This window comes from Geotrypetes seraphini, chromosome 3, assembly GCF_902459505.1.
Source record: "Geotrypetes seraphini chromosome 3, aGeoSer1.1, whole genome shotgun sequence".
NCBI classification, from domain to species: Eukaryota; Metazoa; Chordata; class Amphibia; order Gymnophiona; family Dermophiidae; genus Geotrypetes; species Geotrypetes seraphini.
Genome location: NC_047086.1, coordinates 293,904,167 through 293,922,088, shown reverse-complemented (window position 1 = coordinate 293,922,088; position 17,922 = coordinate 293,904,167). Strand labels below are relative to the sequence as shown.

The 17,922-nt window shown below is 42.3% G+C and overlaps 1 protein-coding gene across 7 annotated transcripts in view; it reads right to left on the bottom strand.

Moving 5' to 3' along the window:
• ERMARD (ER membrane associated RNA degradation) overlaps positions 1–17,922 on the bottom strand; it is a 102,348-nt gene that overhangs the window by 79,035 nt on the left and 5,391 nt on the right. For 5 of the 7 annotated variants that reach the window (XM_033937460.1, XM_033937462.1, XM_033937463.1 and 2 more), the window contains exons 2-4: positions 15,695–15,860; positions 12,797–12,880; positions 9,092–9,237 (exon numbers count right to left, since the gene is read on the bottom strand). In XM_033937460.1, coding sequence (XP_033793351.1) covers positions 9,092–9,237; positions 12,797–12,880; positions 15,695–15,860 — 396 coding nt within the window. Of the gene's footprint in view, positions 1–9,091; positions 9,238–12,796; positions 12,920–15,694; positions 15,861–17,922 lie in introns of those variants that run through there. The other 2 variants (XM_033937467.1, XM_033937465.1) reach the window with 2 other exon arrangements.

The window sequence follows — 17,922 nt, the reverse complement described above, 5'->3', positions numbered from 1 at the left end:
TTTCCGAGATAGGAATTGACTCCACCGTCCTAAAATTAGCATAGAATGGAAAATTTGCTTGTAGTGGAGGTATTTTGTGGATGGCAGGTTTAGTTGAATTCTGTTAAGGATTCTTCTTGATGTCGACCAAACAGTAGAGAATAGTTGAATGAGAGGGGCTGCTGAGTTTCCATACAAAATCTGGTGTAGGACACATGAAGTTTTGAAAGTTATTCAGGATGATATTAGGAGCCAGTGTAGTTGCCTGATGAAGGTTGTGATTTAGTCATATTTCTTTAATTTGTAGATTAGTCTAACGGCTGTGTTCTGGACTTCTCTTTTAGGAAATTATCTAAGGAAGCTCTGGATTGAGAGGGAATAGGATGAAGTTATGAGGTGATAGGCTCAGGAATAATCAAAGGAAATACTTTTTTACAGAAAGGGTGGTAGATGCGTAGAACAGTCTCCCAGAAGAGATGGTGGAGACAGAGACCGTGTCTGATTTCAAGAAAGCCTAGGATAGTCACGTGGGATTTCTTAGAAAAAGGAAAATATAATGGGCTGACTGGATAGGCCATTTGGCCTTTATCTTCCATCATGTTTCTATGTTTCTAAAACAAATGAGAGAAAATATATACAGTGGTGCCTCGCATAACGGACGCCTCGCACAGCGAACGCTGCGCACAACGAACTTTATGTCTTGATTCGTACAACGAACTTCGTTTCACACAACGAAGTCGCCCGAGCTGCATCCTTCCGCGCAGGCACTGCGCTTAACTGCCCTCTCTCCGCCTGGCTCCCTCTTGCCCCCCCGACTCCCCGACACGATCGGGGCAAGAGGGAGCTCAAGCCCTCTTGCCCCCCCGACTCCCCGACACGATCGGGGCAAGAGGGAGCCCAAGCCCTCTTGCCCCCCCGACTCCCCGACACGATCGGGGCAAGAGGGAGCTCAAGCCCTCTTGCCCCCCCGACTCCCCGACACGATCGGGGCAAGAGGGAGCCCAAGCCCTCTTGCCCCCCCCGACTCCCCGACACGATCGGGCCAGGAGGGAGCCCAAGTCCTCCTGGCCACGGCGACCCCCTAACCCCACCCTGCACTACATTACGGGCAGGAGGGATCCCAGGCCCTCCTGCCCTCGACGCAAACCCCCCCTCCCCCCAACGACCGCCCCCCCCAAGAACCTCCGACCGCCCCCCAGCCGACCCGCGACCCCCCTGGCCGACCCCCACGACACCCCCAACCCCCTTCCCCGTACCTTTCTGTAGTTGGCCGGACAGACAGGAGCCAAACCCGCCTGTCCGGCAGGCAGCCAACGACGGAATGAGGCCGGATTGGCCCATCCGTCCCAAAGCTCCGCCTACTGGTGGGGCCTAAGGCGCCTGGGCCAATCAGAATAGGCCCGGGAGCCTTAGGTCCCTCCTGGGGGCGGGGCCTGAGGCACATGGGCCCAACCCGACCATGTGCCTCAGGCCCTGCCCCCAGGAGGGACCTAAGGCTCCCGGGCCTATTCTGATTGGCCCAGGCGCCTTAGGCCCCACCAGTAGGCGGAGCTTTGGGACGGATGGGCCAATCCGGCCTCATTCCGTCGTTGGCTGCCTGCCGGACAGGCGGGTTTGGCTCCCGTCTGTCCGGCCAACTACAGAAAGGTACGGGGAAGGGGGTTGGGGGTGTCGTGGGGGTCGGCCAGGGGGGTCGCGGGTCGGCTGGGGGGCGGTCGGAGGTTCTTGGGGGGGCGGTCGTTGGGGGGAGGGGGGGTTTGCGTCGAGGGCAGGAGGGCCTGGGATCCCTCCTGCCCGTAATGTAGTGCAGGGTGGGGTTAGGGGGTCGCCGTGGCCAGGAGGACTTGGGCTCCCTCCTGGCCCGATCGTGTCGGGGAGTTGGGGAATCGGCGGGGCAAGAGGGCTTGGGCTCCCTCTTGCCCCGATCGTGTCGGGGAGTCGGGGGGGGGCAAGAGGGCTTGGGCTCCCTCTTGCCGCTATCGTGTCGGGGAGTCGGGGGGGCAAGAGGGCTTGGGCTCCCTCTTGCCCCGATCGTGTCAGGGAGTCGGGGGGCAAGAGGGCTTGGGCTCCCTCTTGCCCCGATCGTGTCGGGGAGTCGGGGGGGGCAAGAGGGCTTGGGCTCCCTCTTGCCCCGATCGTGTCGGGGAGTCGGGGGGCAAGAGGGCTTGGGCTCCCTCTTGCCCCGATCGTGTCGGGGAGTCGGGGGGGCAAGAGGGCTTGAGCTCCCTCTTGCCCCGATCGTGTCGGGGGTGCCAGGGACCACACGGAGTCACCCACCGTACCACCCGATTCGGGTAAGCGCAGGTATCGGTGGGTGGCTTATTTGCGGGGGGGTGCCTTATTTTACATTTTTTTCTAAAAAGGGGGGGCTGTCTTATTTGATGGCCCTGCCTTATCATCGGGGAAACACGGTAGAAAAAAAAAAAAAAATGAACAGTTAAGTCCCAGTTTTTGCCGCTGAGACTCTGCCCTCTCTCACTGTAAAATTAGACTCTACTTAGTCTGTCTTTAAATTTAAAAAATGTGTGTTGTTTTAAAAAACAATTATGTTTTTAGATGTATCTAAATAAAAATAATAACCAAAAATTTATCTTTTTTTATGTCATCTTAGCATATTTTATGCTGCAGAACGAATTATTTTTTTTTACATGTATTCTTATGGGAAAACGCGTTTCACATAACGAACGTTTCGCATAACAAACTTGCTCCTGGAACCAATTAAGTTCGTTGTGTGAGGCACCACTGTATATATATTTTTTTAACTCAATGCATAGTTGAGCTCTTGAACTCATTTTCTGAGGATATGGTAAAAGCAGTAAGTAGAGCAGTATTTGAAAAAGGTTTGGACAAATTCCTGCAATAAAGTCCATAAACCATTACTAAATGGTTTATTTCATTTGAAATATTACTCTTCCTTTAAGCAATAAGAGCAATACACAATACTTATTAGACTTGTTAAAAGCCAGTTATTCCTCCAGTGATAAGCAGCATAGAATTGTGTTACTTTTAGGGAGTCTTCCAAATACTTGTGATCTGGATTTGACACTATTAGAAACAGGAAACTGGGCTACAAGTGTCTTTGGGCTGACCGAGTAATGCAATTCTTGTGTCCTTATTTACACATTTGTAAAATTCAAAGCAATCCAGATAAGTCCTAGTATGTAGAGGTACAAAATTCCAAAAGACAGGCTCCAAACTGGTAAAAGACCACCTGAGCTTTAAAACAAACAAAAAAAGATGCCTATGATGACCAAACAGTACCAGTAGGCAAATATATCATCAGTGACTAAATAATCCAGCCAGTGCCTTTATATATCTAATATAATAAAACGGTAAGCCGCGCATGCGCACTTCCTATGCGTGCGTCCGTTTTCCGTGAGCTGTAGCTAGGAAGTGCGCATGCGCGGCTTACGGTCTGCCCTGCTCCCTGATGAAAGACACAGTGGTGGCTCTCACGATCCCCGCCTGCGTTCCCTCCCTCACTTCCTGTAAGTTGCACGTCCCCGCAGCCGTCGTTGCCTTGCGCACTGTACTCTCTCCGCTCTCTCGCTTCCTCCCCCTCCCCCCCGAGGCAGATGTACTCCGCGGCGGCCCGAGTCGGATGTCGGCTGCGGCGGCCTGAGTCGGACGTTGGCCGCCGCCGCGGCAGCTGGCCGCAGCAGCCAAACCAGGAAAACATTTTAACATGGAGTTCAGGAAGAAGGTAGGGGGGGAGGAAAATACTGCACAGGGGTGGGAGGGAAATGCTGCAACACACGGAAATGGAGGGGCAGAAAAGGGGTTGATGGACAGGGGAAGAGATGCTGATGAACAGGGAGGGGGCAGAAAAATGAAGACAGGCCTACTGCTGGACAGGGGGAGCAGGAAGGAGGTGATGATGGACAGGGGGAGGTAAAACAAAGGGAGAAGGGCTTCTGCTGAATAAGGTGAGCAGTGATGGGGTGGTGGAGGACACAGGGGAGGTAAAAGGAAGGGAGAATGGACAGGGGGAGCAGGCAAGGGGTGGTAGTGGACAGCCAAGGAAATAAAAAAAATGACAGACAGAAATACAGAAAGCGGCTAAGGAGAGAGAAAAAAAAATAAAGACAGACACACACACATATTCTAGCACCCGTTAATGTAACGGGCTATAAGACTAGTATTTGCATAACAAGCAGCAATCTTAGAAATCACTCACTGATTTATTAGTAACAAATGAAGGGTGTTGCGTAAAAAAAATAGTAAGGCCCTCTTTTACAAAGGCGAACTAAGCGTTTTAGTGTGGATTTAGCGCATGCTAAATCAACACGTGCGCTAACCGCTAATACGTCCATAGGATAACATTCACACATTAGCGTTTAGTGCCCACTAATATTTAGCGCACCTTTATAAATGAGGGGGTTAGTGAACCAATTTGAGAGTGCTTCTGAGATAGCTTCGTTTTTCCAGCAAAGTTTAGAATTAAATTCAAGACAATAATTTATAAACCATACAAGCTAAAAGGCTAAAATTCAGATAGCTTGGTAAAGCTTTGTGTATATTTAAATAATTGCACCAGTCCCATTCTGCACAAATCTAACTCTGGCATTTCCGAGTTCGAGGTGTTAGATTGAAGAAATGGCTTTGCGCTCTTCTGATTTGTGCGTTCACACTGAGGACACCTTTCGCATTGATGTATTTGTTTTGTCGTGGGTGATGAAATTGTGGTTTGTTGAGCCGGTCACTCTAGTTCATTGCATTTTATGTGGAGAACTTTCAGCCATGACACAAATATAGGGCTCTCTTTGCGAAGGTGCGTTAGGGCCTTAACGCATGAAATAGCGCGCGCTAAATTGAGCAGGTGGTAGATTTTCAGCTAGCATGCGCATGCTAATCCGGTGCATGCGCTAAAATGCTTGGCGCACCTTCGTAAAGGGAGCCCAGTGTTCTCATTGGGGTTTTTTTTTGTATTGATACTTCTCAGTGCCGACATTTTAGCACCATGTATAGAATCAGACCTTTATTGCCTTCTATTTAGGCAGAATTAAGTGAGCTCATGCTAACTACTGAGCTGCTGATTAGTACACGATGAGGTCCTTTTACAAACTACCTTAAGCACTAGCCTGCTCTTACTACAGCTTAAAATGGTATACCATAGTGTGCGCTGAGGCACCTGGAATTCGCTTCTGGAGGTTGTGATAGGACAGAGTACACTACGGGATTCCAAAGAAGGATTGGATAAATTCCTGAAGGATACGGGGATTGAGGGATACAGATACAGGTAGAGATAGGTTATGATAGGGTATATATAGAAAGATAAAGGGGACTAAAGGGTTTTAGACAAGGATCACCTTACAGGTCATGGACCTGATGGGCTGCCGCGGGAGCGGACTGCTGGGCGTGATGGACCTCTGGTCTGACCCAGCGGAGGCAACTTCTTATGTTCTTTTCTTTTTTTTTTTTAGTTTGAAAGGGGTTAGATTGACAAAAATTGCCTGGAACAATCTTTTAGGTATTTAAGTTAAGAATACATTGCCTGTTCAAATTAGAAGATCTAGTTCCTATTTACTATTTCAGAGAAATCTACATGCATATTTGTTCACTGTAAAAAGTATGGAATAGTTTGAAGTTTCCTATTGGTGTAAGTTGTAATATAATTCATATGTAGGCGGTTCTTATTTTAATCTGTGTGGAATCTTAAACAGAAAAATGCAGAATATAAGATATTTTGTATAGTATAATATAATATACGTAGTATAGTCCACTTTAGGGACAAACACATTTTCTTACTGATACATTCTTTCATAGGGCTGTTCATTATCTACTTATTTATTTTTGCTGAAAAATATATCAAGTCCTCGTATTAGAAAAACTCACACTACAGCGATCTACTTAAAAAAAAAAACCATTCGGTTTGGTTCACTGCCAAAAACTGTTTTCCAAGTCTGTAAATTTAAAAAACCCACAAAACAACCTTCAAAAAACAAAACAAAAAACCATCCACAAAATAAACTAAAAACATGGAGGAAAATAACCTCAGTATAAAATTTTCATAACCTTGGCTTCCAGCTCTAAGACTGCAAATTTTTTAATCATTGGTTAGAAAATAACTCTATTTTTCAAATATGTAGATTCAAATTTAGCAGTGTCCCAAAACATTTTTATATTTTCAGTATCCAACTACCAATCATATCTTTATATGTGTGTGTGTGTGTGTGTATATATATATATATATATAAGTATTTAATAACTAAGAAAATATATATCATTTGTGTAAAAGTGCAACTTATCTTGCTTATTTTTCAATAGTGCCAATTTCTATAGAACTCCCTGACAGGAGTACTTCCTATTTCACTATAGCTGCATCAGGAGATTTCGTCAGACTGCTTCCTTTCTGATAATGGCTAGTAAACAGGGGTGGAGGGAATGGACAGATCCCTTAAGGCCTGGCATTCATTTGCCTACTTTACGAACCTAGAACTGCAAATCAGTGCTAAGCTCATAACTTTCTTCCCCACTCTAATGCAGTCCCTTTTGCTACCCACGTTTTATGAGTTTATTGAGCATTTTAAGTATAAGGTTATATATTCAGCTGTAGTAAACTTTCAAAAAGGTCATCTTTATGAGCATAACTCTCAAATCCCCCCCCTTTTTACAAAACTGTAGCGCAGTTTTTAGTGCCGGCTGTGACGGTAACAGCTCCGACACTCATAGGAATTCTACAGTTTTGTAAAAAGGGGGGGGGGGTTGTTAGGCACATAAAACCTTTGAATGTCAAGCCCAACATTAACACCCCTTTAGCATAAAACAGATCATAACAATAAATAAAACAACAACAAAATAAAGTCAACAGATCATTCAAGCTTGAAGTCCAACTTTATCAAGTACAATGAGCACTGTCTTCAAGATAGCTAGAAGTAAACTACTAACTATTTATTTAAATGGGTCCATGTCCATCATTCCTAAGTACAGGGTTATATCTTGACTAGCAAAAACCAAGGAGGAAGGGAGTCACCAGGAGTCACCTCTGGATTTTGACTAGTAACACAAGAAATCAAAGTCTAGATCAGTCTCTCTCAAACCTTTTTAGCTCTGGCATACTAAATGAAGCAAAACCAACAAAAACTTAAATTTGAGAGTTATTTACTTAAAGTTCTTTAAGCTATATATGGGCAATTGTAACAACAGTTAAACTAAAGTAGGTAGAATAGAATCGCTAATCAATGAGATGATGTGCTTGTTTTTTTAGTGCAAATTAACTCAAAATGTGGCTCAATAGTTGACAAGTAAAAACGCATTTCGTCATCAACCATCTGCAGTCATTCTCTTTTTTACAATTTAATTTCTGTCAGAGCTGAAAATCCAAGTTTGCAAAAATAAGAAGATCCAAACGGTAATAAAGCCTTGATTGCTTTGTTGCTCAAGTTAACTACTACATAAAAAATAAAATTACTTCCCATTAGTTTTCAAAGACCAATCACATAAAAAAATGATGCTTGTCTGGGTGGTTGTATCCTTATGCATGCAGACACTGACAGACTTTTGCATATGTGATGTACATGTCATCTATTCTAGTGTATACTTATGAATGGAATTTTTAAAAATAAAGTAAAATTCTGGAATCTCTCGTGGCACACCAGGAATCTCTTCAGGGCACACCACTATGCCTTGGCACACAGTTTGAGAGACACTGGTCTAGATCCTGTCAGATCTGCTAGAGATTGCTGGATAAAGTTTGAGTTAATACTTCAGAGGGAGTATACTCATAAGAAAATTTAAAAAACCCCACAAAAAAACAAAACTCTTACAGCCTGAGCAGTAATTTATAACAACACTTTTGCCAGATCTATAGAATTTCAAGTTCCTGGATACAGAAGGTCCTTGAGGCCAAGCCTTTTTTAAAATAGCTCCTAGATTAGGTGCTCCACTGAGCCCTCACATGCTCTGAAGCTTCAAATTAGACTTTTCCATCTTCCACCGGTCATTAGTAAACCAATAGCAAAAATAGAATGCATAGTTTATTTGAGGATCAGCTCACTGGCCACCCTATTCTTCATTTAGTTCTACAGATTCATTGTCTCCTCAAATTAAAATGCCCTGGTCTATTTAAATGTTCAGGTCTAGCAATCAACAAAAATGAATCATGAATCTATTGTACATTGATACTTAAATTCTGGAGATCCATTTGGGATCAAGTGAATAAATTATTGGAAAATCCAGTGGCATTGATGTATGATACCGTGCTATTTGGCATGTTATTGAGGGTCAAAAGCCAACTATCTTCCCATAATAATAAACTTCTCTGTATTATAATAGGGATTGCCATACAGCTTATTTTGAGGAATTGGAAAAACTGGGATCGGTTAAATGATACTTTCTGGTGGGAATTTCTATGCCACATTTTTAAAAATGTAGCATATGATGGCCATACAACAGGGACATTATAAGAAATTTATGGATGTTTGGGAGCCATTGATAGAATTCTGTAAGGAGTGATTGTTGATTTTGCCCTATGATCATACACGTCCAGGGAGGGTGGGTGGGAGGGGGTGGGGAGTTACTTTTAATTAGAGTGCAATTGTTGGATATGTATAAAGAGGGGATGATATATGTATTTGTTATAAATATAATTTGATAGAATTTAAGTGTTGTTAAAGTGTAAAATGTCTGTAAAATATGTTGCACTTATTTTTGGCTTAAAATGAATAAAGATATTTAAAAAAAAAGAATCATAACACTCTAAAATTTAAACTATGAGCTTCTCAATGGCACCTCAAGTACTAGAGTGGATAATAAAAGATCATCAAACTGTGAAAAGCTTACATGCAAAGGTGCCTTTAATGGACAGTAAGACACCTATTCTATCAGACAGTGCTTAAGTGCCATTGCACCTAACTGCAAGGGGGGGCATACACATGGATAGGCCATTGACATCACTTGGCACACTAACATATACCTGCTACTGGCATGACATAAGAGGGTATGCCTAAAACATGAGCATGCCAATGCCAGCTAATGCTAGTAATCTACAACAGAATCTTGGCACCAAGATGTCATAGCACCAATTCTAAGTGCACCCTTTTGTAGTGCCTAAATTGAAGCACAACGTTATAGAACTGTCTCCTATATATACACACACACACAATTCCCATACCTCTGTATTATTTGTCCACTGGAACCATGGGCCATACATTTCTTCAAACTGTCTCCTGGTCAGTGACAGTAAGTGCAAATGAACAGCTTCACACAGCGGACCAAGAGATCTCACACTTGCTACGTAATCCACATCTTGTCCCTCACCTACACAGAAGGCAAGGGTTAGTCTTTCTAACACCATAGCTTAACAGTCTCGAACTCCAAATAAACAAAGCATTTTTCAGAATCATGCATCTTCAAATAAAGCTGATGCCACAGCTCTTTCCTTTTTATTCAAGCATTCTACATTCTCTTTTGTATTTCCTTTATCCGTCCTTGCTGCTTTATTCACTTCTCTATGGGGTCCTTTTACTAAGGCACGCTAGTGCATCTTAGCGCACGCTAAATGCTAATGCATGGCAACGTGTCCATAGGATATAATGGATGCGTTGCCACACATTAGCATTTAGCACACGCTAAGATGCACTAGCTCGCCTTAGTAAAAGGACCCCTATATTACTTAACAGATATGCCAAGAGTATTTATAGAAGTTGCTAGCACACATTATTGTCCACTCAACAGCTGGACAGTTTGGGCAATTAGTACAGCTATGAAGCATCTATTTTGTACATCAATGTCTAACAGTTTGAAAAACATTACATGAAAAATGTGTTACAATGCCAGTACACTGCTAGTATTGAAGATATGTTGACACCATGGGCTTGCCTAGCTGCTATTAATTAAAACTGAAAAATAAATTAAAACTGAAAAATTAAAGCATGCCTGGGCTGGGCCTTGAGCATCTGCGCATGCTCAAGAAGGCCTTGAGCATGCGCAGAACTCAAGGCCCGGCCCAGGCAAGAGGCAGGAGTTTGCTTTCACTCTTACAACCAGCAGAAGGGGTAAGGAGCGTGTCTGAGAGGAAGGGCGGGCGGATGCCGCTTTCAGCACAGGGGTGCGATGCGGTTCACACGGGGGGGTGTTTGCGGGGGGAGGGGGTGCGATGCCGGTTAGAGCAGGGGGGAGGTGCTCGCATATCGGAATATGCTTGGTTTGCGAGGCAAAAGTTTGCTGAGTGTTTTGCTCATCTTGCAAAACACTCACAAACCGGGTTACTCGCAAACCAAGGTTCCACTGTATATATATATAAATGTGTTGTTTACTGATTTGTTATCATTAATTCAGGATTGTAAGCTTTAACATAATAAACCCAAAGTATACCATCATTAAAAGGATAATAAAAACAGTGTACCATGTTTAAAAGGATATTTATAATATATTAGTTTCAGTGGGAGTTGATCTGGGAACATCAGTGTGCATATTAGAAAAATGTGACATGCTTACATGCCAACCTTTATTCTAATCCGCTGCACTAGACAATCAGCCATACAATAATAGCAATTCTGACTTGATTATACTACTCCTTATAGGTAATGCATGGCAGTTAATTCTGCCCTGTTCTCACTGCCCTGTTCTCTTCTTTTTCTTCATTATTTCAAAATTGTATACTTCAACAGTATAAAAACAAAAAAAGTAACAATGTATGCCATGTTTAAAAGGATAAGTATAAGATTACTTTTTGACTGAGATGTACTGATTGGGAGTTGAACTGGAAACATCAACGTAGAAGGGTGAAAGCTTCACTCCTGTGCTACACAGAAACTTGTATAGTAATGGTATAATTAGCTCCTATAAGATGTGTAAAGCATAGGGCTTTGAGCATCGTATAGGCTTTAGATAGGTGTGGTTTAAGCTCCAGAAAGGCTTTAGCAGGATACATGCTATTTAGGCAACCTAGGTCATCCAATGAACTTTCTCTGGCATCCCACAGATGTTATTTGAGAGATGTTTTTAGAAGTGATTCCTTGCTTTAAATAACACTCTCTTTCTCATTAAACATTGCTACAATCAGCTCATTCTTCAAAGCAAAGAGAAAGCCCAAAAACTTCATTAGGCCAAGCTTAAAAACAGAATAAAACACAGAACAGACCTGAATGTGGCTTCTAGTTCACTGCAAAGGGAGGTGTGCAGATGCACAATGCTAACCTCATTGTGACATCATCAAGGTGCACTTGCAAGGTAGAATGCCACAAGTAAAAGACAGGCCAGGAGTTGAACTCACAACTCTGCAAGATCAGTATAGCGCTTTTACTCATTTAGATACATCACCTTCCACTCCAGTTTCTCTGATTCCCCTGTCATATCATAGCTTACTGACATGCCTATGTATCATCTGCTTAGCTATCATATCACAGTTAGCTGAGACAAAAGACTGGTAGCTCACTGGCTTAAAGCACTGCTTTCATTGTCCCAAAAGCCAGAATCTCAAGTATAGTTCAATAAATGTGACATGGAGTCAAATACTGCTGTTTTTATCAAATGCAAATTCCACTTTTTTAATAGATTGCTTCTACTATTGCTAATGTTGTGCTATTTGAGATGAAAATTAGATGTGATTGATCTGTAGCTTGTAATTTTTATTAAAATGAGTACTGTGTCAGCTGAAGGACATGAGGGAGTCGAACCCAGACCAGGCTCACACCCCCAACCTTCATTCTAACCGCTGTGCTACACAATAAGCCATAAAATCATAGCAATTCTAGTTTGATTGTACTGTTCCGTTTATGCGTCGTTTGGGCTGTAGTTTCGGCATGCTTACAGTTCCATAACAGAGCACCCGAAGCATGCTGAAACAGCTGCAGTTAAGCATATCTCAAGTTGTCAGGGTAGGAAACCTCTCCCCTGACTGAAAGAAGACACCAAGGGCTCCTTTTACAAAGCTGCGTTAGCGGTTTTAGCGCACGCAGCTTTTTAATGCATGCTAAACCCGCGCTACGCGGCTAGAACTAACGCCAGCTCAATGCTGGCATTAGCGTCTAATGCAGCCGGCAGTTTAGCGCATGCTATTATGCGCGTTAAACCGCTAACGCGGCTTCATAAAAGAAGCCCCAAGTTAAGGCACCTTGTTCATCCTCTCCAACTCTCATATAATCTCATTTTCTCAAATATGCTGGTTGCAGGCTGTGAGGCAGGAGACATGCCAGCTACCCTGTTTGCCACCCCCCCCTCTTCTTTGCAGCCTGGACCTCATGGAACACTAGATAAGACAAAGGTCAATGTGACGAAGTAGCTGAAGTGATGCTTATTAAGGAAACATTAATGCCCAGCTACTACTCAATGTTAATAAGCACAAGGTGAAAAATGGTTTAAGATTTTTATTGCACAGTCCAGGAAAGCAGCATGCAAGTGTAATATCAGGCAACTGCAGTTCGATGAGATGGATGACAGGTCTGCAGACTCCTAAGTCCAAGTTGTTATTGTGGCAGAATTGTTAAGATCCCATAATCTGCTCCTGGTAGGAGAAGGCAGGCTAAAGAAAAAGGAAGATGGATTGAGACAAATTAAGAGTTTATTGGTGAGTTTTAGGATCTCTTTTATAAAGGTACGCTAAATCAACGTATGCACTAACTGCTAACGCTGCCACTTAAGAGCGTGGTAAATGTTAACGCGCGCATGTTATCCTATGCACGCGTTAATAGTGCACGCTTTGATTTAGCACACCTTTGTAAAAGAGAGCCTAAAACTCACCAATTTACTGTTTTCTCAGAAAATCATCAATAACTACATCCGTCAAAATGAAAAAAAGTGTGAAACATGTTAGTATTGTGAAAATGTATATAATTAATCACAAGGGTAAACAAAGGTTGCAGTACATCATTCTCACCTATTCTTTCTGTTTTGTTATTTGAGCTTTGGCCCGGTGCAAGCTGGTAAGCTGAACTCAGTTTGGACAGACCTGCTCTGGCCTCTGGGAAACACAAGGGGAGTCATTAGCCACTCTGGGAACCTGAAATCAGGGGGAAAAGGGGGAAATCTTAGACATTTGTGGCAAAAATAAGAAGCAGAAGTCTTGGGAGAATATGTCACAGCACAGTGTCAGAATAACATCTAGAATGAACAGAAGCATAAACACTGTTTCTTTTTTATAATAAGGATGCCTAACAATTATGACTCTCAAAAGAATTACCTTTAGCTCTATGAGTAAAAGCACTGCTTCCATCTTCCCAACATCATAGGTTCCACATATTCATGCAACTTGCATATTCAAGTTTATTCAATTTTTGTTATGTACGCAATATCAAAAGCTTCAAAAGCGTATAACATTTTCAAAATGGGGGATAGAAAAAACTCTTTAACATAATTACAATCAAATTCTATCCATTCTTATACATAACTGATACAGAAGCTGAAAGGGATGGCCTCCAGCGACCATAACATGGTTTGGCTCAACCTTCGGAAGGGTTTCTCCAGATCGACCACAACAACAAAGGTCCTAAATTTTCGTGGCACTGACTTCAAACGCATGGGAGACTTCGTCCATCGGGCACTGCAAGACCATGCCGAAACCAATAATGTAGAGGCTATGTGGGCAAACCTGAAATCTACCCTACATGAAGCAATAAATCGCTATATAAAAACAACAAGCAAATGACGGAGGAATAACAGACCCCAGTGGTTCACTACAGAAATCTCGGACCTCGTTAAGAAAAAGAAAAAAGCATTTGTTTCCTACAAACATTCAGGAAGAGGAGCAGTAAAAGAAGACTATTTGGCCAAGTCCAAAGCTGTCAAAACGGCAGTCAGAGAGGCCAAGCTTCAGATAGAAGAGAATCTAGCAAAGGACATTAAGAAAAGGGATAAATCCTTCTTCAGGTACCTCAGTGATAGGAAAAGAAACACAAATGGGATAGTACGCCTTAGGAAAGCAGACGGGACTTATGCAGAATCAGATTCCGATAAAGCCGAACTACTAAACGAATACTTCTGCTCAGTCTTTACCTGCGAGGCGCCAGGGTCCGGTCCACAGTTGCAAGCAAGGCATAGCTCAGATGACCCGTTCTGGAATTTCGAGTTTACACCCAGCAGCGTCTACTGCGAACTATCAAGACTCAAAGTGAACAAAGCCATGGGACCGGACAATCTACACCCCAGGGTGCTTAGAGAGCTGTGTGATGTCCTGGCAGAGCCATTGTCTGTGCTCTTCAATCTTTCCTTGAAGGCGGGAAAAGTCCCCTTGGACTGGAAAACAGCCAATGTAATCCCACTCCACAAAAAGGGCTGCAGGACAGAGGCTGAGAATTACAGACCGGTGAGTCTCACATCCATAGTGAGTAAACTCATGGAAACACTAATTAAGCATAAATTAGATACAATCCTAGACGAGAAGAATCTACGGGATCCCCGCCAACATGGATTTACCAGAGGCAGGTCCTGCCAATCCAATCTGATTAGTTTCTTTGACTGGATAACAAGGAAACTGGATGTGGGTGAGTCCCTGGACGTCGTTTACTTGGACTTTAGTAAAGCTTTTGATAGCGTTCCGCTCCGCAGACTATTGAACAAGATGAAATCAATGGGACTGGGAGAGACGTTATCTACATGGGTCGGTGATTGGCTAAACAGTAGACTTCAGAGAGTGGTGGTAAATGGTGCCCCTTCAAAAACGTCGGAGGTGATCAGTGGAGTGCCTCAGGGCTCGGTCTTGGGCCCGATCCTCTTCAACATATTTGTGGGAGATCTGACTCAGGGGCTTCAGGGTAAAATCACATTATTCGCCGATGACACCAAACTATGCAACATAGTAAGTGAGAACACTTTACCAGACAGTATGACGCAGGACCTACTTCTATTGGAACATTGGTCCTCGACTTGGCAGCTAAACTTCAATGCTAGAAAATGTAAGGTCATGCACCTCGGCAGCAGGAATCCATGCAAAACTTACACACTAAATGGTGAAACCTTAGTTAGGACCAAGGCGGAACGTGATTTGGGGGTGATCATTAGCGAAGACATGAAGACTGCCAATCAAGTGGAGAAGGCTTCATCAAAGGCAAGACAAATGATGGGTTGCATCCGAAGAAGTTTTATCAGCCGGAAGCCCGAAGTTATAATGCCATTGTACAGATCCATGGTGAGGCCTCATCTGGAGTATTGTGTACAATTCTGGAGGCCACATTACCAAAAGGATGTGCTGAGAGTTGAGTCGGTTCAAAGAATGGCCACCAAAATGGTCTCGGGACTCAAAGACCTCCCGTATGAAGAAAGGCTGAATAAATTGCAGCTATATTCACTTGAAGAACGTAGAGAGAGAGAAGACATGATAGAGACGTTTAAATATATCACCGGCCGTATTGAGGTGGAGGATGATATCTTCTTTTTTAAAGACCCCTCTGCCACAAGAGGCCATCCGCTGAAAATCAGGGGTGGGAAATTTCATGGCGACACCAGGAAGTTCTTCTTCACCGAAAGGGTGGTCGATCGTTGGAATGAACTTCCACCTCAGGTGATTCAGGCCAGCAGCGTGAAGGATTTTAAAAGGAAATGGGATACACATGTGGGATCTCTAGGGGGGTAAATTCAAGGGGGTAGGGTTGTTGGAGTGGGCAGACTTGATGGGCTGTGGCCCTTTTCTGCCGTCATCTTCTATGTTTCTATGTAAATAGGAATTTTTTTTGAGGATACTCTTACTTCAGCCAGTCAAACTGCTTCTGGTGGAAAAAATCATTCTAATTAGTTAACATTACTTTGCATTGGCATTTACTGGTCCAGTACAAATGCTGACCTGATTGCTCATAATGCAGGTGCTTTGTGATGGTCCTCCAGCAGATTTTACTCTCTTCACATACAATACTGTTAATGTCATGGCTTGCGTCATTCTCAAAACCAAGGTAACAAATCATGTTATGCACTGTCGGAGACAGACAGGTTATAGCTGGTTTAGCAACCATCTGAAACACAAAATGTTTGCATTTAATGTCAGAACAAAAGATGCATTTGAAAAAAATGAAACACTGGGTTATCTCCTCGCCACTTTCTACATCTTCCTAATTGGCCTTATTAAATTATATAGCTCAGATGCTTACTCTTAACTTATGCCTCCATTCTTGGTTCTTTCCTCTTGTGGACTATAATATATATTTGGTTTCTTATGAAAATTATTTCTGTTTTCTATGGGAATATTTCTGAATTTCCATTTCAAAGTTTATCTTTTGAGTGTAAAATATGAAATGCAAATTTAAAAAAAGAAAGAAAATACATGAAACACTGATGAAGCCCAGATATTTTAAATATTTTTCTGTTCCCTTTTTTCCCCCAAGAAAAAAAAGAATTGAAGGAGGGTGTAGAGTGCTATAAAAACAACCATTTGGCTTTTTTTAATGCTATTTTCTTTATGATATTTTCTTTCAGCTCTCTGACACCTTCTCTGTTTCAGCTAGTTGACCTATTTGTGTTTTCCTATTAACGTTCTCTTCTCTGTCCAAGGTAAAAGGCAATTGTAAGATGAAATGATTTTTAAGCAAAAGCTACATATATTCAGAAGTGCTCACATACCAACCCTTCCTTTTTAGTGCAACTGTTTGATTTGGCCTTATTCATATGGCGGGGGGAGGGTAAAGAGCCGGGGCATAACAGAAAGTACATAGGTAGGAAGAGAGAAACAGGAGGGCAAACACTGGAAAGAAAATGGGCGGAGGGGAGAGAGGACTAAAGAACCAGGTTAGATTAGGATCCATACCACACAAACCCCCTCTTTTACTAATGTATGATAATCGAATTAGCGAGCACTAAACACTAACGCATCCATAGACTAACATGGAACACTCCTAGATGCTGTGAGAAAAGGGAGATTGAAAACTTGATAGTAGTAAGAATAAATGAAATCTGACTAGATAGGCAAAAAAATAGAAAAATACCAGTGTTAGAGACGGATATAGTGGAGGAAGTGAAAAAACAAGAGAAGAGAGAAGAATAATGAATGAACAGGAGACCCTAGAAAACAATCTAAGGGCTCCTTTTATCAAAAAACATAAAACATTTTATCGCAGACCATCAAGGTAAATGCTCCAACACTCACTCAATTCCTGTGAGTGTTGGAGCATTTGACTCGATGGCCTATGGTGAAAAGCTGTACTGCAGTTTGATAAAATCCAGCGTAAGAGAAGAGAGGAAAGTAGTAACCAGAGACAATTAGAAACAAATAAAATGGTTCAGACAAAAAAGGTAGAGAGAATAATTTTATTTTTAATTTAGGGCGAAGAAGTGTTGTAGCATTGTTAGTCCTGTTTAAAAGGTTAATAAATTTAAATAAAACAAAAAAGCAGAATATAAGGTGGAATAATTCAATATCTTTTTGACTAGTTTTCAGATGACAAATCCATCTTCCTCTGGTCAGATTTTGGTCTCTGAAAGCCAGTAAAAAAATGTTTTGAATTAGTACAATGAAAAGGTATCACCTTATTTTCTATTTTTTGTTTTAGTTTGTAATGTAGTAATTGGAACGTGTCAGACTTTTAAAGTTACATCAGTTGTCTTTATATTCTTAACAGAATGCCATTGGATTTTCACTTTAAAATCATTGGCTCCGTATGGGCTTTATGACACGATAGATTGGTCTGCCTTCTATTGATAGAATTTCATTCATTTCTTTTTGTATAGTCAATAAGAACATAAGGTATCTTCACAATTAAGTTTAAATTCACTCTTATTGGTTCTTGAAAATTATGATGCAATTCAAATGCCCGCCAGACTCTACCCCCAATCAGGTTTGCGCATGTGCTACTTAATAGAATCCTGCTCCTTAGTTCGCTCCTTCGTTCGCCTCTCGAGGGCGCCCTCATTAACCTCCATTCCAACACTTTGTCAATGCCTTTTATATCCAATTTTTTGCGAGCTACTTACATACTTTTGGCATTTCTTTTTCTCTTTTCACACTCCCTAAATATATTCATAAAGATAAATGCTAGCATGGACTTGAACCACCAAAACATCCCAGTTCAATTAAATAATAGA